Source organism: Antechinus flavipes, chromosome 2 (genome assembly GCF_016432865.1).
Source record: "Antechinus flavipes isolate AdamAnt ecotype Samford, QLD, Australia chromosome 2, AdamAnt_v2, whole genome shotgun sequence".
In the NCBI taxonomy this organism is placed as follows: Eukaryota; Metazoa; Chordata; class Mammalia; order Dasyuromorphia; family Dasyuridae; genus Antechinus; species Antechinus flavipes.
The window spans coordinates 409,218,581-409,246,220 of NC_067399.1; the positions used below are offsets into that span (position 1 = coordinate 409,218,581).

The 27,640-nt window shown below is 34.4% G+C and overlaps 1 protein-coding gene across 2 annotated transcripts in view; it reads right to left on the reverse strand.

Annotated features, from left to right (window-relative positions):
- The window catches only part of EBF1 (EBF transcription factor 1), a 448,279-nt gene that overhangs the window by 397,395 nt on the left and 23,244 nt on the right, over window positions 1–27,640 (reverse strand). For both annotated transcript variants that reach the window (XM_051978810.1, XM_051978809.1), the window contains exon 6: window positions 26,243–26,311. In XM_051978810.1, coding sequence (XP_051834770.1) covers window positions 26,243–26,311 — 69 coding nt within the window. The remainder of the gene's footprint in view (window positions 1–26,242; window positions 26,312–27,640) is intronic.

The following is a 27,640-nucleotide window of genomic DNA, read 5'->3' on the forward strand; positions in this document are numbered from 1 at the left end:
TTTCTTTTTCCCCTTCAGTAAAGGTCTGCTCCACATTCCTTAACTACCAAATGCCCTCCAGCTGTTATCCTTCCTTCTCCAATCCACCCATGTGTGAATAGTAGCTAAAAGGGTTACCCTTTCCATAGCCTATGTACGTTTCAACAGGAAATGAGGGTATTTCTGGAACCAGCAGCAAGTGAATTTAGGGGGGATATCATCAGAGCCTTTCCTGGAACCTCTAAAATCACAACAGATAGGCAAGGAATGGTCTGTTCCACTTAATTTAGCCAAGGGTAAACATACTAACTTATATGGAAATTAAAATAACAACCCAAAATCTCATTAGCACCATATTCTAATCAAATATGTGAGCCAGTACAAAAAAAGAAGTGGAATACAAGCTCATAACTCATACTCTACTACTTTATAGGGCATAGTCATTCGCTGTACCACAATGGGAATTGCGTTGTTGGTAAAGAAAACTTAGCATGCATAATTTTTCAAAGCACTGGTTTACACACCATCCTTTTTTCTTCTTCTGGTACGGTTTTTATTTTTATTTTTATTTTTTTGTTTTATTAGGAAAGAGGAGCAAACTGCTAGAATAAGACTTAAAATATATTAGATGGTGTTTAAACCTTCTGAAACTATGTAGAAGCCTTATTATATATAAAAAAGTTTCTGTTTGAAAGCAGGACATACTCAGTCATCCATTAAATATGACAAGGTCTGCATTTTATTTAGACATCGCCATTAATAATGAAATGATGTATGATTTCCACTCCTGCAGTTCTTCCTTCCTTATGCAATCAATTATACATTTAAGAAAATATTTAGTTGATATGTTACTCTAATTAAGCATCACTGATGTACCATATTCTTAAAATTAGAAAATTTTCTCTTCAAGTTGATGTAGTTATGACGGGAAAATAATTTTCCAATGCCTGAGTCTTGATTTTAAAGAAGCAAATCTACTTATATTACTGTATAAGGGGAAAACCAACTCATTCACACAGACATAAATGATGGGGAGTGAAAGAAGATAATATCATAAGCAGTTTCATTGTTCTTTCCAATTAAGAGAATGCTAAAATGAAATTAATTATTCCAGGTGAAATAATTCTATTCCATAATCATTGGTCCTCAAGCAAAAAAAAAAAAAAAATCTTTTCGATTAAAACAAAAAGTCTCAAATAGGAACTTAAGAGGCTAAGTTCCTGAGTGTTCTGGAAATTTTCCAGAAGTCTAGTTGGAATGTAAGGTGTAGTCACTGAAAATTTTTCCTTCCTGTAAGGAGGAGAATGGCTTTCTCTCACCAAAATTATCAAATATTGAATCCCATTGTGGAGGAAGAGACACATCGCATTGGTAATTTTTAGGTGCTCCTCTTTGGAAAACTTCAAATACAAATGTATCCTTGAGTCTTGCAAGAAAACTGTATTAAACACTCTACAGCATATTGGCTGTGTTTTGAAGGCATTATTTCTTTCTCTTTTACTCCCCAAGGGACAGGGAACATAGTATTTTGTAGAATCAATTTGACACACTGAAAATAAAATATAACTTGGAAGAGATAATTTGGATATAGGAATAGATATAAAATTAAGAAACAATGAAAAGAATAGGATAGGGAAGAATATAAAAGAAAAATAGAGAGTGTGACCAAAGTTGAGGAATGAAGAAAAGATGAAGGGGAGGGAACTAGTGAAATACAGAACATAAAGAAATAAACACTTAAAAAAATAAAGAAATAGGAAGGGTAACAAAAGATCTAAAGAAAATGGAGAATGATTTTTAGAAGCACTGGAAATAACCTAAAATTATGGGAATTTTTTTTTTAACTGAGGCAATTGGGATTAAGTGACTTGCCCAAGGTCACACAGCTGGGAAGTGTTAAGTGTTTGAGGTGACATTTGAACTCAGATCCTCCTGACTTCAGGGCTGGTGCGCTATCCACTGTGGCACCTAGCTGCCCCATTATGGGAACTTTTAAACACAATATTCATAAAGATAAGAGGCGAGAACAGAGGGGGAGGAAAGAAGACTCATAATTCAGTGTGTATTCAGTGAAAAAAAATCAAGCAATGAAACAGATGATGATGATGATGATTATGATGCTGATGATAAATATGATATTAAAACTCAAAGAAAAAAAAAGTCACTGAACTTTACAGCAGATAAAGCATCATAGAGACAATGAAGAATGTACCCTTTTCTCTTCCTTCTTGTGTACCCTTTCCCTCCTCCATTTATTAACACAGCATAATACATAAATCCTCAATGAACCTATCTTCTAGCCTACTTCTTAGCTCATTTTGCAGATTTACACACACACACACACACACACACACACACACACACACTCATCCCTCCCTCCTATCTTCCAGTTCTTTTCTGCCCACTCCAACCCATCTCACTTCCATGCTGCCAAATAGCATTTCCTCTTCAAACTGTCCTCACTCAAGCTAATCTGGATGCCTTTTAGCCAGGTGAAAGGTATTTTCTGGTCAATGAGACATGATCAATGATCTGCTATAATCAACTCTGGACTTGTAGTAGGTGAGCCAAGGGTATCACCTTAGATGGCTGACATCCCAGAGAATTACGAAAAGCTGCTTTCATAAATCTTTGCTGTTAGAATTTAATTTCATAAACACATGTCAAGAACATTGGGGTCTAAGTTTCCCATCCTCAAATCTTAACTAAAGAGAGAAACAGAAATGATTACCTATTCTGCAATGTTAATTTTTTAAAAAGAATGTCCTCTCCAAAATTACTTAAGAATTAATTTAATTTCTAAACATCAAGTGATTTGGTAACTCCTGTCACTTAAAAAAATTCAATTTTTTTTTCATTTTTATTCTGAAAAGTCTATTTCTAAAACAAGAAATTCCAACCTTTGCCCAGCACAGGCAGAAAGGCCCTGGGAGAAAACCGAAACTTCACTGATCAAGTCTTTTAGAGAGAAAAACAAATCTGGATGCTTGTGCTTTTTAATTTTACATGCTAGCAAAAATCCTGTCTGATTTTAGAGTATATGACACATAATTGGTAGCCAATTTTCCTAAGTGGTGAGTTCAATTTTCTGCTTGTGAAATGTAACTTTACCCTAGTGATCATCAAGCCCCAGGGTTTTCAATGTGGCTTAACAGCAATTATATAAATGTTAGAAAGGGGAGAAGTGTTAAAGTCCCTAACATTTAAATTTCTTCAGATTTTTGCCTCTTAAAGAGATAGACAAATTCTAACGAATTTGCAAAATTCCATACAAAGAGAAAAATATTCGGGATATCCTGAGAGAGAAATGGGAGTGGGGAGGAGCTGGCGAGGGAGGGGGACGGGAATGCCACAGCACAGAAGCAACATTTTAAATTCTCTTAATTTTTAAGGCAAGCAATAAGTTATAACAGAGGCACAGATTATCCCAAGATGTGAAATAAAACTGTTTTCTCTCCCCCTCCCCTTCTCGTTGCCTCCCCAAACAAATACACAGTGCCCCAAGTCATACTGTATCAAGTGAATGAATCTCCTGGTTTAAGGCAATGCTCCTTCTCTCTCACCACATGTGCGACTTATGTTTCTGCTTTCACTGGCGACAAACTGGAGCCAGCTCCTTTCCGTTCAAGAGGAACTCGGCTACGTGTCGCTAACAACCCCACAAACAGTGCCTGCCCCTTTCTCTGTGCTCCACTGCCCACAGTGAGCTCAGCACTATGCCTGGGATTTATAGCAAGGAGACCCTAATCTAAGGGGTAATTCATGGATCCCTACAATGCTACCACTGAGAGGGGGGAAAAATATCAGTGTGTTCCCTGGTTCTGAGATTCCATCAGAATCGGACCTTGATGCAGTTGGGTACAATTATGTGAGGTGCACACCACATTAATTCACAACACATACTGTTTTCCTCAATTAATTTTGTCATAAATTTTTTCTTTCCTTAAAGGGAAAAAAGGCTTATTTTTCCTTTTTGCCATCATGTAAGGAGGAAAAAACCACGATGGGCTTCAAAATGTTCCTTCCTTTAACAGATTTAACAAGAAAGCCATTGATATAAGCGTTTCCCCCCCCCCCCCTTTTAAGCAATATCTTTTCTGTGAACTTTTCAGTTTGGGTTTACTTGTTTCCAAAGGATATTATGATTTTAATAAAACCTGAGTTGTTTCAAGAAACATCTTGATCTGAAGGTTTTGGAAGGCAAATCCCAAAACAAATTAACTGATACTTAAATCATTTCAGAAAAGTAAATTCTAAGTGTTTGAATTAGGATATATAAAAGGTATGCTATACACGAGAGCACATATGTGTGTATGTTTACATATAAAAGCGTATGACCTCTTTCTAACATATAGAAAATTAATTGTATGAAAGATTCATTTCAGATGATATGACTCAATTCTGGACGATAAAAGGCATACCCAAAGCAAAATCACATACATGAAACTTTTTAACAGGTTCTTTGTATAAGTCATAAATAAGACTGTCAATCAGACATTCTTTTTTTCCCATGAATCACCTCTATGAGCCTGGTCTGTGGTTACAAGTGCTCAACCTTCAGCAAAGCAGTTTGGAGTTTCTCTCTAAATCTGAGCCACAGCCTGTCAAGACAATCATTCAAACCACTGGGTTTTTTATTCCACGCCTTCATTTTTCTTCCTAACACTCTGCCAAAAATGTTTTCAAATTCCTGATTGTTTGGCCATCCCAAAAAGGAACAGAGAAATACATACCTCTCTAACCCTGAGAATATTTTACACTATGGCTCTTTAGACTCGGGGGAATGGATAAGGAGATTGAGGACAAGAAAGATTTTTTTCCCCTTTTCTCTCTTTTTCTTCTTTCTTTTTAAAAAATACGGTTTATTGTCTCATCAGGAGTCAATAAGAAGACAATGAGGAGGACTTCCAACATTTGGCAATAACCCAAGACAGGTTTAGGAAATGATGACATGTTTCTGGCCCCAGCCTCTTGTCACTAAGGTCCTGTACATCTTTTTTTGTGGTTGTAATTTAAATAACACAACCAACTGCACAGCTGTCTTGGTCAAATTATGCAGACCAGGAAGCTTTTCTTCCATTTTTAAAAAGTCCCGGGTCTTTTTGACTATATTCAAGAGAAGCCCTGGGGAGCTATGACCAATAAAAGTAATGCTTATGCCAAGAGAAGATGGAAATTTGCCTAAACCAGTAAACTAAACATCACGACTCAGAAAATGGAAACTTTTGTTTTTAAATAGAGCGTGTAAATTCCAATCATCCCCCACCATTCCCAAGTCCCACACCTCCCCCTAAGAAATCTCTAATTTAACTTTGCCTCTGTCCCTTTATTTTCTATACTTATGTATTTGCTGCTTTGATATAAGACTGATACACTGATGTGGAATGCAAAAGCTCTTTCAGAAATGAACTTAACTGCAGATATTTTAGAACCCAATTTTTATTTATTCTGTTTACCCTGTGCTGAGAATTTTATCATAAGACTATCACACAGAAAGAACCATATAAGGGAATGAAGATTTGTATGTATGCCCATACATATATACATAATAGAGGGGAGAATGGAAATGTGTGTGTGTGTGTGTGTGTGTGTGTGTGTGTGTGTGTGTGTGTGTGTGTGTGTAGGTACATAATGTATGGATATACTCCATGAGAAAAAGAAAATAATTATCTGCTTTATTTCAACAACTATACTTAATTACAATTATGAATGTGAACTACGGCAAAAATAAACTCCTTAATTTGCTGTAAGTATGAAGCACTATATCAGAACTCCAAATATATACCATAAAAACTGAGTTTAAATTCTAATTAGCCATTTAAAGGATAAGGACCTTTGCTCAGAGCATTTCCTTGGAATGAATGGTCAGTTCTATTCTACATTGGGAGAAATTGCTGGCACAAAGTAACATGGGGCCAGTGACCTCTTGTTGGCCATTAATCGTCATGGAATTCCCTGAACAAAGGTCATTATTGCTAATATAAACTTAAATTAAAATTCCATGGGCATATGGATTTTTTTAATGGTTAGTCCTATTTCATTTGGTATTTACAGGGCATTACTATAGAATTAATGTCTTATATATTAGCCAGCTAGTTGGTTTGACTTGTCTTAGCACTCAAATCAGCTTAAAGGTTTATTGGACATAAAATAAAAAATGGAGGGAAACAACTAAAAACAGGAAATCCTCAGAATTCCAGTTATGCACCTGGAATCCTCACAGAATTATACTAGCTCTGAACCCACATTTTACTTTTTCAGGAATTAGAGAAAAAATTAATGTTACAGTTAGTATATATAAATATATGTATGTATATATATATGTATATATGAATATGCAGAAGGAATTTCAAGGGGAGAAAAAAATCTGTTATCTTTCAATTCTGATATTTGTCTCTCAATTTATTTTTTCTATCAAAAAAGTGCCATCTCTACACTCAGGTTCTTTGCAGCTCAGATTCTGTGATTATATTTGTTGAAGAGGTACCATTTATCATCAAACATACAATAGTATTTCCTAAGTTCCAACTATATCCTGAACTGTTTGGTCTCCAGGAACATAAACTTTTTCAAGCATAGAGATACTATATTGAGAGACAATCAATAAAATTTTATCATCCCACTGTTATATGCAAGATGACATGAATATATAATGTGTGTGGCCATATCTACACTGATTAATCCAGAAGGAAAACCTAGAAGAATTAATCCATGCCCAGATATTCAGTTAAAGGCATACTAAGAGGGGGTATCCTATGTTGACTTTGAAGGAACTTAATATCTCATTTGGATATTCATGTTTATCTATAAAAAATAGGTCATATATTTTACAAAGCTACACTTTTCCTCTCTCCACACCTTATCAAAACTACATTAATAAAGTGAATCAATTACCCTTGTAGTATACATATAGTCACCTTTCTAAGGGCCAATCACCACTTAAAATAGTTCAGTAACAATAGATATAAATTAATTTTATATGTTCCATTATATGTTTAGTATAATCACTTGAGGTGAAAAAAATTGAAAGGTGGAGTGGAAGCTGCTTAAGAATATTATGGACTGTTAAATCTATCCACAAGGTTGTCATTTATGTTAATATGATATATTAAAGCAAATGTTTGGTAATAGGCTAGTACCCTAAATTAATTAGAGAATGTCTAATGGTACCAAAAAGAGAAGTCTAATAATATATATAAAATTAAGACATATCCTTTCGGTATAAACGATTTAATTTATCAGGTCAATCAGGAAAGATACAACAAGGTAACCAAAAGTATCTTTAAGAAAAGGATTGTCTTGTATTTTCATTGGATTTCAGGGTGGGAAAGAAAGGAAGAAGAGGGAACAGGATGGAACAAGCATTTATTAAGCATCTTCAATGTGCCAGACACTGTGCTAAACACTTTACAAATATTATCTCTTGATCCTCGCGAGAATCCTAGGAGGAAAATGTTATTATCATCCCGATTTTACAGTTGAAACTAAAGTAGATATGGGCAGCTAGGTGGCACAGTAAATAGAATACCTTGCCTAGAGTCAGAAAAACTCACCTTCCAGAGTTCAAATCTTCACCTAGCTTGGACCCTGACCAAGTCATTTAAATCTTTCTGCCTCAGTTTCCCCATTGGTAAAATGAACTAGAGAAGGAATGGTGACCCAAAGAGTAGGACATGACTGAAACAAGTCAAAAATAGAAATGTTATTATTAGATTCAAAGGTCAGATTGGGAATTATACCATTATACCCTAAGGTCTTTATTAGGTGGAGAATCATTTATATCAAAAGACATAAAGAGCCAAGCTCTGCATCCAAAATTTTTTTTTTGTTAAATATGCTCACACAGTTAGTAAGTGTGAAGCTTCTGAGGCTGCATTTGAACTCAGGTCCCTCTGACTCCAGGGCTGGTACTCTACCCACTATGCTATATAGCTACCTTTTGGTGACTCCTTTGAAAGAGCTTCTGGTCTGCAATGGCAATAGAAGTTTGATCCCCAAGTGATCCCCTATAGTGATGAAATATCGCAAGCCTAGATGAAAACAATTGTGAGAAAGCCTTCCTAATACTGAATATTAGTTAGGTATGGTTAAATGTTATTTTCTTTGAGATTCTGTGATTTTCTCAGTATCACATGAAAAGGCAAAGTAATTATGCATCAGGATTTTTCCAAATCTCAGCTGAAGATCTTTGTAACAGTCCATCACACCAGCTTGGCCCACAGGCAGAAGATGAGGAGTCTATTACTAAGTCTCTAGTCCGAGTTTTTTTTACAATAAGATAGTTCTCTCCAGAGATGAGACTCTGCTGACCTAACCCTTGAGAACTCAGGAGCACATCCACTTCACCATAAGGCACCAGACTAGGATTTCAGCTTGGAGCATTCATCTATCTCAGATACAAAGCATAGCATGGAATTGCTTCTCCTATGCATCCCAGGTTACTCAGAGATTGACAGCAGAATACAAATGAAGAAGGATCACCTGAGAGATCAAGAAATCCAACTCCCTCATTTTACATATGAAGGAACTGAGGCCCAAAACCATATTGCTGTCTGAACCCAGGTCTTTTTAATCCCTGGGCAATGGATAGCTGTGATGCTAGCAGCAAAACAATGATAAAATAAAAGCTAGATATAGCTTTTTATTTGTATTATTTCTATTACTATTATTATTACATATAGCCACCATACTACATTCTCATTTCTAAAATGGGAATAAGCATTTAATGATTGTAAACCTTAATTTCTTTATCTATAAAATGAAAGGATTAGACTAATTTTCCATAATACTCATTAATGCTAAATCCTATATTCATTCAGAAGACCCAATTTTGAACCCCATTTCTGCCACTTCTCTCTCTCTCTCTCTCTCTCTCTCTCTCTCTCTCTCTCTCTCTCTCTCTCTCTTTCTCCATATATATATAAAACTACAGGCAAGCAACATAGGTGAATTCCAGGGCTAAAGAAATCTCAATTTGATCTAGTCAGCACTTCCTAAGTCCCTACCATATGAAACTCATTGTTCTAGCTACTAGGAGCACAAACACAGAATCAGATTAAAATGTAATTGGAAAATATTTACCAAAGCAAATTTTAAAAAACAACATAGATAATGTTAATTTGTGGTTTTCTAAGTTAACATGCAGCCAGGATTCCATTTCTTTTTGAATTGGACTTTACTACTTTAGCCCATATTTTCAAGTAGCTTATACTTTAATGGATGAACAGAGTTAGCAGGTATTCCCTACCCCTCTCCCCCCCCCTCCCCCGCCAAAAAAAAAACCCTGATATAACTGGGATAGTCTCAAAAATTATCCAATCCATCAGCATCCCAAGCAAAAGAGACCTACTCTATATTTAAAGAAAACAGATTGCTATTTGGGAGTTTTCAAGATTAAACTTAATCTTTCTTAAGCTACAGGGGAGGCAATATTAAAACTCCATTGCATTGTCCCTAAATTTGGAAATTTGCCCTACTGGAAATTCAAAGCATTCTATCATTTTTTTTTTGACTCTAGAGAAGTGAACCCAATGAAACAGAGGGGAGACTGACTTTAGAATTTTTGCTAATTACTTTTTTTTTTTAAAAATTGTTCCCTGTTAGATTTAATATATTCTGTAAGTTTAAAAATTCTTTCAGACACAGGGAAAGAATTCAATTTTATCAAATACCTACTTCAAATATCTTGGGGAAAAAAGGGATACAACAAAAGTTCCTTTTCTGGGGTTAATTTTTTTTTTTACAAAAGTCGAGGCAAAATGCTAGAAATGACTTTAGAATTACTCTGATGTTGTCATTCAAGTGTCTATACCACATCTTTCATTCCCCAAATAACCTACATTGCCAATACAATCTCCATCTTTCCACAGAACTTTCCAACCAACCAGATCTTAATTTCTAGACTACAGAATGTAGAAAAGAGGTAAGCCTTAACCATATGGAAACCAAAACAATTCTAGAACTCTAACAATTAGGAAGGTAGCAAGTTTTCCACTAGCTGATCTGTGCAAGTCACCAAGAGACAAGAATTAGAAAGGATGTATGTGACTAAATACTTTAAAACTTCAAAGCTGGAAATGTCTCTAGAAATGGAGTCTAAACCCCTCACCAGCCAAAGTTAAAATAATCCAAGACATTGCTTCCTGAGCAACATTATACAAGATATTCATAGAATTTCCAGAATGGTGACATTTTTAAATTCTGGATTGATAATTTTAGGTATTTTCAGATTATTTTTAGAAAGGATTTTCTTAAACCTCTTGTCAACTATCAGTTATTTGGAGAAAAGAAAAACTAACATTTCACAAGAAATATTGAGAACCTAGTGATTTGAAAAACAACAACTATTAGCAAACCAAACAAATCACTAAATAAAGAAAATCACTGCTGTTAAGACATACTGTTCTGAGAATTATAAGAATAAACACAAGAATGCAAAAGCTGTTGTGGGCAAAGAATTATTCAAGTCTGCATTTGAGTAACTCTGCATTTTAATTTAACCCTTTGAAACATTAATCAAACCATGGCTAATTATAGGAATTAAGGAATTAAACGATGGAATCTTCTAAAAGATATTATTTAAAAGGCAGTTTATACAATTACTTGTATAGATGTTTGCTTTAAAGAGGAAAACATTTCTACTGTAATGAAAAGGGTCTTAGAAAATTAAATTAACAAGGGGGGACCAGGCTGATATGAAACTAAATTAGCATCAAATGCAAATTACAGGGTACTTAATGGTAGAAACAGGTGCAGAGAAGAACCCTAAATGAGATAAATGAATAAAACATCCCTCTCCACAAATGTGGAAGCTGACACAAAGTCAATGATATGAATAATTCAGTAGTCTCCACACTGCTGTTGAGGTCAGCTTGCCTTGACCTTTGAAACAGGAAGTAAAATTCAGTCCAAATTTGAGTGACTAGAAATATAACTGTTATTTGTTTTTAATAAATAAAAAGAAACCTTAAAATATATATAGATAGATATATATACATATTATCAAGTAGAAATGGAATTTGAATCAGTGAGTAAAAAGATCACATTAAAAATGGTTTATAAATCAAAAAATGATTGGATATAATATTGCCCAACAATTGTTTCAACATGAAAACATAAAAACAAATGAAAATGAAATATGCACATATATATGACATACGTATGAATGTGCATATATAAATATGTGCTTTTATTATTGCTTATCTTCGTTTAATAACAAGTAGAGTACTTGGAATAGTAAATTGTGATTTTGTAATATTATTTTAAAAACAATTTTATTATACTTAGTAATTTATTAACATTGATGCAAAAAATGTTATCTTCCATGCTTTTACCAAGGTATTTTATATTAATTAAACAAAGCAAAATAAATCTTCATATGTGTACAATAACATTTTTTTTAAACCCAGTACAATCCCCTATCCTTATCTTCTAAGAAATTGGTTTTACATACAATAAATAAATTAATATTGGATTTCAACAATTATTAAATACAACCTAGATTCCAAAACCAAATCTTCAAAATAAATATTTACCATCTGCCATAGATTCATGTGTCTTTGCCTCTTTTTTTTTTTTGCTTTATAGTTTTTTGTGACATAATATCCCCAAAGTATTTCATATATTTTCTCTTCCTCAACTCCTGAATGCTTCCTATTTCAAATAGAATTTGAAAATTAACAAGAAAATAAATATATAGGAAGATGTGAACATAAATGTGTATATGTGTGTATGCATAAATGGCATATACTCTTTGTATTTACTTTACAACAGATAAAAGATGTTTGATAACAGAAGTTATTTCTGACCTCTCACTGATCCTATGAATCTGACTAGCATCTTGCTTATAGGTATATAGATAGATTCCTTTAAGCCACCTAATATGCATGTCAATGAAACATTATGCTGAATCGTGGGTTTAATTTTATTTTCTGAATTTGGAGAATGCAAGTCAATAAAATGTCATACTGAGAGGGGAATGTGTACTTGCTTTATTACAGCTACCTCCTAAAGCTAGAGCTTAGTCACATAGCAAAACTAAAGATGCAATTTCTGTTACATCCACAAAATCACCCCTAGCTCAGCATATAATAAAGGGTGATAGACCAAACACTGCTGATTTGGGGTTTGACTTAATGACTAACCTAGGCTAAGGCTTTGTGTATAAAAGTGGCTCCCCATTAAATGACAGCTTTGAGAAGCCAGCTGGTTCTCATTTTGAAACAACCGGTTTCTCTATCCCCAAGTGCTAAAGAAAATAATCCTAGCAATCCATGACTACACACTTTCGCAGGGGCAGCAATGAGAATGTGATTGCTGAGATAATTAAAGTCATTCCCAAAACTTCCAAAGAAAGGGGAATTGGGAGGGGGGAAATAGACAAGGATAGTATTTAAATTAAACTATAACAAATCAGTTTGAGTTGGAGAAAGAAGAGGAGCAACTTCCTGGTCACAAAATTAAGTTTAATTTACTCTTTCCTTCTCCAAGAAGAGAAACATTCCTTGTTTTCCAAAATGGCAAACAGAGGTCAGAAATAAAATTACTGAGAGGTAAACAACTTAGTAGCATCTGGATGTTGATAAATAATAATTGGAGGAGCTACTTGTCTCTAATGATACACTAGACCAAGACATAAAAAAATAAGCATCAATCACCAATAAAATAGTCTCCTTGTCTTTGAATTCTTGAACGAATTTTTTCCCAGCAGATCTAGCATGCTAAATTTACTTTAACATCAAAAAACAAACAAACAAACTGAAGAACATGTCAAATGACTCATATACTTAAATGCTTTAGTCTTAGAGATAGAAAAAAGGTTTTAAAAATGTTATGCTCTTTATTATACAAGGAAAATTCATGCTTCAAATAGCCCTAATAACATTCTGTTCAACTAAGTTCCATGCTGGCTTACAGATTTCATGTGCTATGTGGAAAGAACTACAAGATGTGAAATCTCTCAGTCTGTGCTATCTGCATTTAACAGGAAGAAGAGATCAGCTCAATGAGGACTATTCAGTGCCTCTCAATTAACCTGATTAGTTCAGCGCAGACTCTCATGAATGACACCTTATCTTGGAAATGAAGGAAGAACTTCCTTCCTCGTGCAGATACTGGAGCCCCCTAAAGCCAGAAGATGTAGCCTATCAAATATTAGCTCCCCTCTGTTTCTCCTCCTTTTCCAAGCAAGCAGGTCACTGAGACCAGAAGAGGCAGCGCCTGATTGGATTTTGTGTCCTAGGGACATGCTAGTGAGGATCTCATCTGCCCAGGTGGCCTAAGAAAAAGCTGGGAAAAGGGATGCCCCGTAGGCAACTTCAAGCCCCTTCTTTCAGAGTCAACCAGGCACATGATGGGATTTCTGGGAGGAGGTGGCAATTCATTAACCCTTCAATCACCAAAGCTGAACATCAATATAATACCTGCTTGGGAGAGGTAAAATACTGAGTTCTTAAGGCTCTTGCATATTGGGTAAAACAAAAGCTTGCTTTGATATATGCTAGCTGAAAGTTGTTTCACATTTGACAGAATAATGGGAGATAACTGTGTTGCCATGGTAAAACCAAGGCATTCCCAAAATTCTCCTATATCTTCAGAAGTGCAATGGATGAGGATATTTTTTAAGTCATATCACTGTGGGTAATAGCAATATTAGTTAATAATAGAACCTGTGCTTGAAAGTGTAGATGAGAATGTCAACAAGAGAGATTTTCACTTACATGTCTGCATCATGATTTACTTGGTCAATTAACTAGCTAAGCAATGAGAAGATTTGCACTATAATCATATAGGGATTGCCATTTTTAAGTGTAATAAATTCAGTGCTTTACCATTTCCTATAAAGCAGTTTCTATTTCTCAAAGAATGTTGTCTTTTCACATTTATTTACTAGATGGTTGTGATAAAGCCATCTCAATACCCCCCCAAAAAAAAAAACATAATTAACAAAATTGCAGCAAATTTCCTAGATTGAGTCCCTAGCCATAATAAGAAATTTCTTTCCTCAGTTTACTTAGCAATGTGGTAGACTAGAATAAATAGAATTTTCAAGCCAGAAATGACCTTAGTAACAATTCACTCAATAGATGAGGAAACTAAGGCCCAAAGAATATTTGTAGCCTTTCATTTATAGAAATGCTTTAAAATTTGAAAAGCGTTATCTCCACAACCACCATGTAAGGTAGGTAGTATAAGGCAGGTGCTAGAACCTAAGCTCATGTTAAGAGAGCATTGACCAAATACTGATTAAATATTTTATATACTCCAGTGCCTTACACTTGCTATTAAATGATAGAAAATTCAATTCTGAACATATTTGTTAAGTTCCTACTATATGCTGAAAACAAAAAGGGGGAAAAAAAGTTCCTGATTCCAACAAGCTTATATTTTACAAGAGAAATACATCACGAACAGTATAATAGCAAGGAGAGAAAGAAAGCTAAAGAGAAAGTGTTATCGACTTTGTGAGGAGGGAGAGAAAATTAGCAACTGAAGGATTCAGGGAAGGCTTCATGAAAGAGACACAACTTAAGTTTGAGCCTTAAAGAAAGATAAAAACTGAAAAATCAAAGATGGAATGTATTCCAAACATGTAGGTCAGCTTTTGAAAACGTACAGAGATTGGAAATGTCATGACCAGTTCAGAGTGGGTGCAGAAGCATTTCCACTTTGGCTGGGATGGAGAACAGGTGAGAGGGAAGGTAAATGAAATAAAACTGGAAAGAGAGGTTTTAACCAGATGTCAGAACACCTAAAAAGCAGATTTAGAAATTTGCATTTTATCCTAGAAGCAACAGAAAGCTATTCAAGATCTTTGAGAAGAAGAGTAACATAATCACACATACCTGCACTTTTCATCAGATTTTTCTGGCAGTTATGTGAAGAATAGGTTGCCATTCTGGGACTGGTGGCAGGGACAACCTTTATTATCAGTCATCATTTTCAGATGGTGAGAATTGAACTAAGGTGATGATCATGAGTGGGAAGAAGGGTATAAATGTGAAAAATAGAGAGAGAATTAACACAACTTAGAAACTGATTTGGGATGACAGTGCAGAGGAAATGAATTATCAAAGACACTACTGAGGTTTTTAGTACTTGTTAGTGTACTAATACATTTGGGTTATGTACTAGTATATAGTGCAAAGTACAGAATAAGCATTTATAAATGCTAGATGATTGACTGACAGGGTGAAAGTCATCAAGAACAGTAAGCAAGTTTGGAGGAAGAACATTTTTATGGGAAGATGAGTTCGCTTTTGAACATGTTGAGTTTGAGATTTGAGCTGGCGTGATATTCAGTAGGAGATTTATGTGGCAGGCAGTAGAAGGTGTAGAATTGAGTTCTAAGAAAGAAATGGGACTGAACATTGAGATTTAAGGGTCAAATGCATGGATATTTGAGCAAATTAGACCATCAAGGGAGAATATAGAGAGAAAGGAAAAGGACTCAAGATGTCCACTTCAATGAATAAGGAGACAGGGGAGCTAGATGTTAATCCAGCAAAAGAAAAGGAGAAGCAGACAGAGAAAACTATGTCACACACACACTCACACACCAACAACAACAAAAGAAGAGAAAACACCAACATCCACCAGAAAAAGGATGTTGAAACTTGTAGAAAAGTCAAGAAAGATGAATACTCAGAAAAGACCATCAGATTTATCCATTAAAAGGATTCCAACAAGTATTTTCATTAAAGTGGTGGTATAAGGAGCCAAACCTCAAAGAACTGAGTGGATGATAAGCTGGGAAGCAGCAAATGTAAACAATTCTTTATAAAACTTTAGCAGTGAAAGGGGAGATGAAAGAATGGGCAATCACTTCACACTACAAGCATAGTGAAATTAAGGCTGTTCAAAGATGGGAGAAATCTAAGAACGTTTGTTGATGAAAGAAGAGAACAGAACTGGGAGCTATTGAAGAAGAAATGAAGGACAGAAATGAGTGAAAGGAGAGAATAAGTATGATCAAGGCTGAAAACTTATATGGAAAGAATAAGAAAGCAAAATCAGGCAAACTCAGAGTAAAGACAATGAGGATAGAGTCAAAGGCATTGGTAGAGGGACAGATGAGTCTTGTAGCAAAGCTGCATTAGCTTCCTCCTCCTGTGTAACAGAAACAAGAGAAGAAAGGACAGAAGATATGTTGAAGCTTGATGACAAGACATTAAAATATGAAGAAAGGGGAAGACAAATATCCTCATAACTTATGTCTAAAACTGCTGAGAAATGAGACTTGGAGATGGTATTAGAAACTTGAGGAGATAAGAGAAAAATAGTGACTGTCTTTGGAGAGTATGACATTTTATTAGGGGTGAATAAAAAAAAAATACTGTGCAGCAGTAAGGGCCCAGTTGAGGTTCAATAATATGAATTTGTAGGGCACCAAGCTGAAGTGATTTTGTGCCTTCATCCAACAATATTCAGCAATATAGGGATAGGACAAAGGAGGCAGGGAATGGAGTAGGCAACAACTGGAGTTAAAGATTAGAAGGGTATGTGGCAAAATGTGAACAGTGCTGGGACAAGGATTGTCAAAATTGTGAATGAAAGAATACTAGGACAGGTATGATGACAAGGAGAACTGGGAAGTCACTACATGGATAAGGAATATATTTAAGAGGACTGAGAGAGAGAAAGAATAACAAAGCACAGAAGGTTATGACTATTATTATCTTTCATTTTACAGATAAGGAAACTGAGGCAGGAATCAAAGAACAATAGTGTTACAAGTAAAAACAAATTATTCCTTTTAGCAACCATATTCTTCATATTAAGTTACACAGATATCCCATCAATGAATAAACAATATACTCAACAACTGCATGAATTCAAATTTACGACAAAAGAGTAGTATCTGCCATACCTAATTCAGTGCTGCTATGAAAAACAAATAGAAACACTTCCAAAAAAATGGGGGGTAGAGGAGGTGTTAGGTGTGAGGAAGTTCTTGTGAGGAAACTCTTCCAGTTCTATAGGCAACTAATACTGTAATTTATAGTCTAAGAGAGTTGTCTGGGATACTGAGGTCAGTAACTTAATTGTTATTGTTAAACAGCCGCTTATAGTACAAAGCCAAGACTAAAAGATCCTCAAAATCACCTAATCCACCACCCCCACCTTTCATTTTACAGATGGGGAAACTAAGACTCATAAATATTAAATTGCTTGCCCTGGCCACACAGCTATTAAGCAGCAGAGTTGGAATTTACACCTGGCTCCTCTGACTCTCCACTCTACTAAAATGTTCTTAACTACAAAACCAGTTCTCTCTCCATAACCCATGCTGCCTCACAATACTCAAATACTACTTTTTCAAGTATATATTTGTTTGTTTCTTTTAAAGATGCTCTTAGTACTTAATTTATAGTTTAACATATTTAACATGAATTGGTCAACCTGCCATTAGAGGGAGGGAATGGGGAGAACGAGGGGAAAAAGTGGAACAAAAGGTTTGGCAATTGTCAATGCTGCAAAATTACCCATGCATATAATTTGTAAATAAAAAAGCTATTTTTAAAAATGCTCATAGACTAGAATCTAGATACTAATATTTAATCAATGTATATCTGAATCTCAAAGGATATTCTTCCATCATCACTGTCACAAGCACAAGGAAACAATTTTTTTCAAATTATCCTAAAATTAGAATCTGAAATTGGAATATCAACAAAGTTGTACAAAGAAAGGTAGAATACAACAAGCAGATTTTCCCTGTACTTAGAGGCTCCAAAGATAGCTTTTAAAACTCCCAATCATATCTTCTTTTTCCAAAATAAAAGAGTTTCTAATGAACATAAAATATGCCATTCATTCCACTATTTCTATAAAAAATTTTTGCCATATTTGAAACAGGTACAGAAGTTTAAACAAGATTTCTTCTGGGATATCAGCCAATAGTGTGACTACGTGCACCAAAAACTGTAACTGAAACAATATATTCCTAAAAATTACTAATAGACTAAGTCCCTAACTAGCGGGAAGTACAACCAAAAAGGGAGGAGAAATCCTGAAATTTAAGCTATAAAATAACAGACATGTTGAATGTAAGTGAGAGTATTTTCTGATATTCTGCAGAATAAAAGACATTAGTCAAAACATGATTACTTTGGACTTAAAAAGGGGGGGAAAAAACTCTAGTGAAGGCATTCAACTGTACAGCAAGCTATTTCCAGGATCATCTTTTCACAGTATAAGTTGGGGGAACTGTTTGTGACAGACCAAAAAGCTTGGCCTGGGAAGAGCTCATTGGTGCATTAAAGCCATAACTTTCACATGCTAACAGTCAGAGAAACCCCACTAAAGATAAGCCACTAATTTCTTACAATCACCCTGGGCTTTCATTTTGATTATTTTTCAATGAATCATTTTTAAAAGAAATTTTCCTCTACAGTAAAGGTGGCAAAATTTGTCAACCTGTCTAGAAAAGGCTTTTCCCCAAAGATAAAAAAATACTATAGATATTCAGTCAACAAAACAATCCACTTGTACAAAAAAGTTTCCAGCAAATTTTTGGAAGAGGAGGGTGAAGGGAAGAAGAGGAGGGTGGTGTTGGGTGTGTTTTAGAAGGCATTTTTGGCCAATACCTTTAAAAAAAAATTAGCACAGATTAAAATCTGAGATCCTTGTTAAGCCTATAAAATATTATGTAGAAGTTGATGTCATTCCTAATCACAATGCATGAGTTTGGGATTGCTTCTTCTCTCTCTCTCCCCCTCCCTCCCTTCAATGGCACTGAAAGTGTTAAAAAAAACAATAAAAGAACAAGTGAGTGTAGTGGGTAGGATTTACTGGCATTTACTTTTAATCTATGGTCCTTTACTCTGTAGCTTATCAGCCCTGTGTCAGTCCTTTTTCCTCCTTTATATTTCATGAGGAGCCCCCCATGCTGCTACTGAGAGACAGAGCCCAAGTGTCTGTAAGCTTTTTGTCAGGTAAAAAGAGAAGAAAAAGGAGAGGAACAAGAGGAAAAGCAAAGCTAAGAGGCATCTATTAGATGTCACTAGGCTTTTGTATTCATGTCAATGATTCAGGATTAGAGTATTTGAAATAATCTTATTGAGAGGAATCAAAAGCCCCACAGAGTGAGAGCCTGCTCTGTAGCATATGGCAGGGCAGTGGCCAATATCTTATTAAAGATGTGTTAGCTAACACTATTACTTTTATATTCTATTACAAAACTAGTATGACTCAAACAGTTAGCTACATGGTATAGTTATATCTCTGGGCTTGATATGTCAGAGAAAGCTGTGTGATTTGCCAGCATGTTTAGTTAAATCATTATAAATGGATTTTGGGGTCCTGATTCTTTTCACTTTTGTTGTTGTTTTTCCCTTTTCTGAAGCTAGAACCAAAAGCTTCATTTTCCAAAAGAAAAAAGTCCTAAAACACCCAAAAGATTACTTTCATAAGAAAGTAACTTTTCCCCTCAAGAAGTTTAATTAGTTTAATTAAGCTTTTTTTTTTTTTAGCTTGACTTTATAACTGACAGAAGAAAACACAGCATTCTGGAATATGTGCATGTATATGTCTTCCCCAACCCCATTAACCTCTTTCCCCACCCACTCCACAAAATTCAAACATCTTGAGCTTCACATTTTAGCTGGTTTAGCACAATTAAAATTCTATTACAATAGATACTGTAACTCTAAAACCTTTATTTGCTTCTGGACAAAGGCTTGTAACTGGAGAAATAGTTTGTTCAAGAGATTTATCTTCATCTGCCTGCACCTTTTGAGGCACCAAGCAACCAGAGACAAAACTGTACTGTTCACCATATTTCACTGGCTGCAACTGGAGCATTTAGGTCACTTTTATATTGTCCAGTGTAGTATATGGTTACATAGACTGTAACATGGGAAGAAAAAAATTGCATGTGACCCATTTCATATCACATATGAATTTTTAAAAGCATTGAATTTATTTTTTCTATGACACTTCAAAAGGGATTTTTAAAGTATTTGTTCCCATTTTACTGGGTCTCGTTTAAGAAGTTTTGTAAGCTTAGAGGTATGGGGGTGATAGTGGGTTAGAAAGATTTGGAGATGTGGTTCTAGGAATTTTGTTTTCTCATTTTAGGTAACTTCCTTTAGAAAAAGCAAACATTTTTGATGCAGTAATATATTCTGATCACAAACTGACTGCACAAAGTTGCTAATATGACACACAGGAGACTTTGTACTAACTTTCTGTACTTTTCCAGAACTGTTACAAGAGAAAAGTGATGAGGGGGTTAGAAAATGAAAACTCACAGTGAGATCTGAACTGCTACATCACATATACACAACTGCTATTTCTCTGAAGCTGAGTTAAATACATTTCTTGGAAGTTGTTACCAATAATTCCTTTACAGGAAAACCACTGTTATTCATTATGGAGTGTCCACATTAGTATTATGCCATGTCAAAGTACTTTGCATTATGATATAATGTCAGCATATTTGAAATACATTTAATGTATCTTAGTTGTAGATTGGGGAATAGCTGCTAGGCAAAGAAAATTCAGACTTATTTGCTTATTGAATTAATATTCTCACAATCATTGAGCACCAATGTACATGGCTTTTTCATTCTCAAAATAAAATATTTGATGGATTCTAATATGTGATGGATTTTAAAAAGATAGATTTTCACATAAATTCCATCACTAATGATCATGTAAAAATTCCCACTGAGAAAGCAAATGTTTAAAGGCAAAAAATTTACTAAACAGCAATGAATCCATGTTCAGTAGCAGTGGTTCAGAAAAGAATTTTATCTTTTGAAAAATGAAAATATCTCAAAATAACAAAGAGAACACCAATTATCTATGTTGTAGGTAATTTGTAAATAATAATTCACCTTTGCACACTTGCATGGCTCACTAAAGGTTAGGAAATCATTTAATATAAATGGCTTATTGTGCTTTGGGAAATTTTAATCAGAGATATCTTTACAGTCTTAGTTATCCTATTTCTGACACCTATATATTTCCATTATGAATGATACCCAAGTCAAGTAAGTTTAATAATTCACCCTAAATTAGAAGTAGACCCCCAAAATAAAATTTTAGATTAAAGATAATGAAAGCCACGGAATAGGAAAATAACTCATTATTTGGTAAAAGTAGTACTGATTTTCATGTTGTTTGAGAAAGTTTATCTTAAAGGAAACAGAAAATTAATGGATCAACTGCATCTTGGATTTTACCTAGGATTATGGGTGAAAAATAAATTAGTCAATATCACACCCATTTGTGTTAAAAGGGTCCCAGATGCCTTCACACACTTGGAAAAATTTATTCTTTTCTACAGTGAAACCATATCCAAAGCCTAATGCTTTCCATATTCTTCCCACTTCTCATTACATGCATAAGAATATATTCCACTAAAAAAAAATATCACTTCATGTGGAGAAAAATCTGCCTATAGTAACATACCATTGCTCTCTTCTGAAGATTCCTAACAGTTTTTAACATGAAAGTTCCTACAACATTCAGAAGTGCAGACTATATAAATCTAGTCACTAATTTTGTAAACCTATTTTCAACTTTGTTTTCTTCCTTTTCAATGAAGTAGAATGAGATGACTTTAATTTTGAAATAATTAAGCCAAATTATTTTTTCAATGTCTTCTTAATTGATCGTATCTAACAATTGTCACATAATCTATCAACTAATCAACATATAAATGAAATTGAGATGAATTTGGATTATATTTGAGAATCCCAACAAGAAGTTTATGAAATCCTTGGCACCTAGAAAGCCAAAATTGAGAAGGAAAAATGATTTAATTGAATGTTAAGAAAAGGATTCCATATAATAATGTCCGTTCTTAAGATGACAAAAATTGTGTGGGTCACTATAGGTCAAGTGATAGTTAAGGCTATATGGTAAGGTGCCAAAAGCAAACTATATAGGAAATGTTTTTTAAAAGTGAGAAAGACACAAATAGGAAGAAAACATCATATTCAATATAAGTGAATTACAACCAGCAAATCAAAAATCTTCATGGGTATGTAAGCTGACATTTCCATATACACACAACACACATACACACATACACACATACCAAACAAAAATTATGAAGAATCCAAAATATACAAGAAATTCCTTTTTTATTCAGCTATATTGTACTTGAACAAGATGGAGAAAGAATTCACATGAGAAAGAAATTGCATGAGGGAAAATTCTGTGATTTACCAAATCTATATATTCTTTAAAAGAATATCATTTTTATTTGGTAACAACCAAACTTTGATATTTCATAGATCTGAAGAAATAAATTAATCTCAATCTTTACTCATTTGGCAGAGTACTGAAAGAAAATAGAAAATTTCTATCCTCCTGATTTATTGGAATCTTATGCTTATCTGACCTGAAATTTGAGTTCTTTACATGGAAGGGATTTTATACTATATTTCAGAGAACTAAATGTGCTTACAAAATGATCTATATTCATCTAAAACACTACTAGATTAGTATATACTGAATTAGTTATAGAAAAGTAAGGTTTGTTTTTTTAAATACAAATAGGGATTGAATGTCTAAATCAACTAACCACATATTTAATAATGATTAATTTGCTTATGTATAATTTTTTAAAATTCTCAATATAACAAGAAATGGAAGTTTCCTTCATAGATTTAGAAAAATTATAAAATTGGGCTCCTATTTCATTCTACCCTATGTGACTTTTGTCATTATCATCTTTTCTGATTCTTACAAAGCAAACCTAATTAAGAACCTCTCTCATTAGTCTTCCAGAAAAATTAGCACAGCTTATGCTAATTACTCCTGCAAAATTTAATAAACTCGTTGAAATGGGAATAGTCTAATGAGGTTTTATTTATTGAACTAAGATAACTCTAAGGAAAAAGGTTAGGACACAAGGATATTCAATGTGGTAATAAAACTACAATTTATTCAATTTCTGTACAAGAATTTTATTGCAAACCTTTTACATTCAAATACCAGTTACTGTGTGAATATTAAATCAATCTTGAACTTAATTTAATAACAGGAAGTATATTTTTTAAAAATTTAACAATAATTACCATGCAACCAATCATCTCAATTGTAATGGTGTCATTAGCTCCTGGTCATCAACTGTTCAGACTAACACATTTAACCACAGCCATGCCTAACCAACTTCCAAAATCTGGATATTTAGAAACATCTATAATAATGACTATCTATAGGGAACACAAAACAAATTCCTATAATGGTATAAAAATTATTAAGGTCTCTTTTTCTCACTGTGCTGGGTTCAATTATAGTAAAGTATGAGAGCCCATTCCCTAGTTCAGATCTTTAAAGCAGTCGATGTTATTTTTTAAATTCCATTCATTTTTGATAAGATACATCTAGCTCATTGCTTTCCCCAAATTATTAGCAACAAATACTAGAATTAAGTTTGAAATCACAAAATACCTTATTATGCTCCATAGAATAATTTTGTCTGGTCATAAGACTACCTACCCTATAAATAGTTTTTCTGAATAACCACAGCTTAAAGTCTTTCAAGTGATAAAAATAGAAATGTCCTTCCAAAATCTGAAGGGCAAGAAAAGTTGATTAGAAATTATTGGTGTCCAACTGGGGACTGTGTATGAAAACTATGCTAAATCTCAACACAACAATTGATCACAGTCCCAATTCCATAATTGCACATTGTTGTATGTCTTGTAGAAACAGTTACTATTGCTGATGTATGCAGGCCTTGTGGCCTATTTTACACAATATGCTGGGATTCGCATCCATAAATCTGAAAGCAGATCAAACTCTAAGCACGTAACACAGATATTATGCAATCCGTAATATGGAATCAAATTGGAAACTATGAAATTCAAACACGGTTGCCATCATATTTTTCCTTCACAGCAATTTTATGGAATTGAAAAATCTTTTCTATTTAGCCCTTCCTTGTATAAGTTCTTTGTTGCTGTTATTCTCTTCTCTTCTTGTTAAAAAATGGAAGTTTCACATGTCAGCACAGACAGGACGAGGGCTTTTTAAAGCTCTGGCAGTCCAAAGGACAAATAAATTCTGAAAACTCATATGCAAATAAAAATAGCTAAATGGGGTTTTGCATATCAATTGGCATCGTAGCTTAAAAAGATGGTTCACATGCACAAGTGATAACAGCAGGCAAATAAACATATGTTAGGACTTGTGCAGATATTCTAGTACTTCAGCTGTTTTAAAAAGCGCTCCTTTTAAGAGAGACACTGCCTACACATGATTTCCTACTTTCCAAACCAAAGAGAAAAAAAATGAAAAGGATAAATGTCATGAGTAATATTACTAAAGCCACCAACAGTATAAAGTGCATACTTATTTTGCCTAAATTGTTTGAACTACCCCAGCCAAGAAAAGGTTTTAAGTACCCTACTGGGACAGATGCAAAGCGGCAACAATAGAAGCCGTACTAATGCAATCCAGGTAACACAATCCTATTTCAAAAACACAGGCTGGGCTAATTATGGCACTGCTGAGTCAAGTTTCTTATGCCATTGCAACCCACAGGAACAGGTCAAAATCAAATGTTATTCAAACCACAGTCATATCAACCTTCTATATCAGAGTCACAATTTAAAACCGAATGAAGAACTTAAAAGCTTAACCCATTCACAAGCAAAAAAAAAAAAAAAAAAAAAAGTTTCATTGCGGGTGGTGAGGTAAGGTTTATATTATCATCTAAACTGAACTGTATGCATAACAGAATGTTTGAGATTTCCAGTTTTTGCCTAATATGTGAACTCATGCTTTGATCAGAATTATTCTTTTTATATAAAAAATGTTGTTTTTAAAAAGACTAACACAATATTTACATTGAGTACCAAAGCGCCAACTGCCTATACAATAGATATGTGTGTGTGTATGTGTGTGTGTGTATTATAATCTTTGCCTAACTCAAATATTTATATATTTTTGCAGAAAAAGTGTGGTGTATATCTACATGTTAACAGACACGGCCTTTTAATTCTCCATTTAATGTGGTCAGGTTAGTCAGTATATACATGTAACTTTCATTCCATCTTACAGAGAATGAAAATACATTTTAGAGGTCTGAATATTAAATTATTTCATAGGCTAGAAATCTCTCTTTAATAATTCTCCTTTTGTTGCCACCTGAAAGCATATATTTGGCAATAAACATTTGCTTTGGCTTTTAGCCCTAGTAAGGGAAGAGATGAGCTATTGAACACACAAGTTACGTGTTAATGAAGGCTGGATGTATAGAACACATCTTCTTTGCTTTATTGCTCACCAGAGATGGACAATCCAGCAAAGGAGATTTGATCCATATAAAATTGATGCATTACCTTTTTTTAAAAAAATTGCCAAAACCCTGAAAAGATTTTTTGATTAGCCTTTGCGCTTCCTTATGAGAGGGAGAGTCACTCTCTTTCTTACAAGGTTCTTTTTGTGGGTTGGTGGAAAACGTTCCTCTTCCTAGCTGACAACTGATAGAATCCATAAACCTTCCAGACTATTTAACTCTCAAAGATTAATGCTACATAACAAATGGTTTATCATATATGTTTCCATACAATGAATTTCAATAATTACAACGTAAAATGAATATTTGGGATGCAACTTTGCATAATGTGTAAGCACAGTGACTTGAAATGGCAATATACAACTAAAACAGATTTATTGTTCTACCATGATTTACTTGGTCATGTCAGATTAGTAATATGGATCTGTTTAAAAACACAATAATTAAGACAAGCAGTATGAATTAATCAACTCACAATACAGTAAAAGTAGCAATCAAACCAGGAAAATAATAGTAGAAAATCTTAGTTCACAGATCTCTTTTAACTGCTTTTATGCATAAATAAAAACCTTAAAATGTAGATGGATTGCATCCAACAGAACTACTGTAGCTAAAAGTGATAATGATTCAAACATTTTTCAAATAAAAGTTAAATATTTATAAGTACCCAACCACATTTCATAAATCACAAACTATTATTATTTTATTTCTGAAGCTTCCTGGCACAGCATGAGGATTGAACCACAGAAAGTCAGGGGAAAAAAAATATCCCTTTCAGAGTATGAATCAGACACAAAACCAAAGCCCTCCATGGAACAGGTCTCCCTCCAAATAACATTCCATATGGCCTTCATGGGAACTGCAGTCACAGCTCGGCTTAATTCACTATCAACAACCAAATTTCATCCATATACATCCATAACCCTTGCCCGTTAGTGACACAGGGCAGGTGTTTCATTATAATGAGGAATAAGGATTCAAGGAAAGAATAGTGGCCCCTACCTGTCAATTATCACTGGATCTGAGGGAGTCTCATTTCGGTTGCCACAGCTTTTCTTGTCACAACAGCGGCTATAGAGCAAAAGTGAAAGGATTTAGTACAACCATTACATTGTAAAATTATCATTAGGCGGACAGAAGGTTTAAATTGCTGGGTTACATATGGTAGAATTACCATGAAGCCATACCTGGAACTCAACCGATCTTTGTGACAGAAAATTCTATTTGGGTCACCTTTGGGTTAATGATTATGTTTAACTTCTCCAGGCACAGCTGGGTAGGAACCATGAGGTGGGGGGTGAGGGGCAGGGGTACGGATCCTCCCCCTGACATGAATTACGGACCTAATAACTGTTATCCCATTCACCAGCCTACTTAGGAGCATACCATGGAATGTTAGAACTAGAAGAGAACTGAGAAATCATGGAGGCAATCCTTACAGTTTTACAAATCAAGAAACTGAGATCCTGAGTGAGGTTACATGGGGCCTAAGTGACAGTCCCATAATTATAAGCTGCAGGTTCTGATTCCAATTCTTTATGCTCCCTGTCAACTTTCATGGGTTATATAAAATGTGTATAATTGCCGTTTGGATTCAATGTAAAAAAGGTTCAGGGTTATAGGAAGATTGACTATTTTTCATTTTGTAGAAGTAGAAATAATGACAGAGGTTCATTTTTTTTCCTCTCCCATGATCATAGGACAATAGGAGTTGGAGCTAAAAACATCATTGTCATCATTTAAACAAATCCCCTCATTTTACAGATGAGGAAACTGAGGTCCAATATTATGATAATGATAGTACTCTAAGCTTTCTGAAGCACTTTATCTCATTAATCTTCAAAACAACACTGGAAAATAGGTGCTATTATTATCCCCATTTTAGAAATGAGGAAACTGAAGAAGATAGAAGTTAAATGACGTATCCAGGGTCACATAATGGCTGAATTTGAACTCAGGTTTTCCTGACTCTGGCTCCAGTACTCAACCTCATAACTCAAGGTCACACAGCAGTAAGCAGTAAAACTGAGATTTGCATTTAGGTCTTGTTACCCCAGACAAGACGATAAGGTACTGGGCTGGGAATCAGAAAAACTTATTTGCCTCAATTCCTTCTGATTATCTACCAAGAAAGCTCTAAATAGGATCAGAAAGAGTCAAATGTAACAATAACATCAATCCTGTAATCTCAAATCTAGCAGTCTCTCTATTCTCTTTGTGGGGAGTGTCCTTCAAATCAAATGACTCCAAAATCATAAAATAATGGTTTCCTTAGAGGCTATCTTAATTACACGCAGAATTTCTAAAAGTGAAAGGAGGACAGCAGAGAAAGGCCACAAACTTTATGTGCCAGCTGCTTTTTGTGTTCAAGTTTGGATACCATTTAAAATTTTCTGAGAA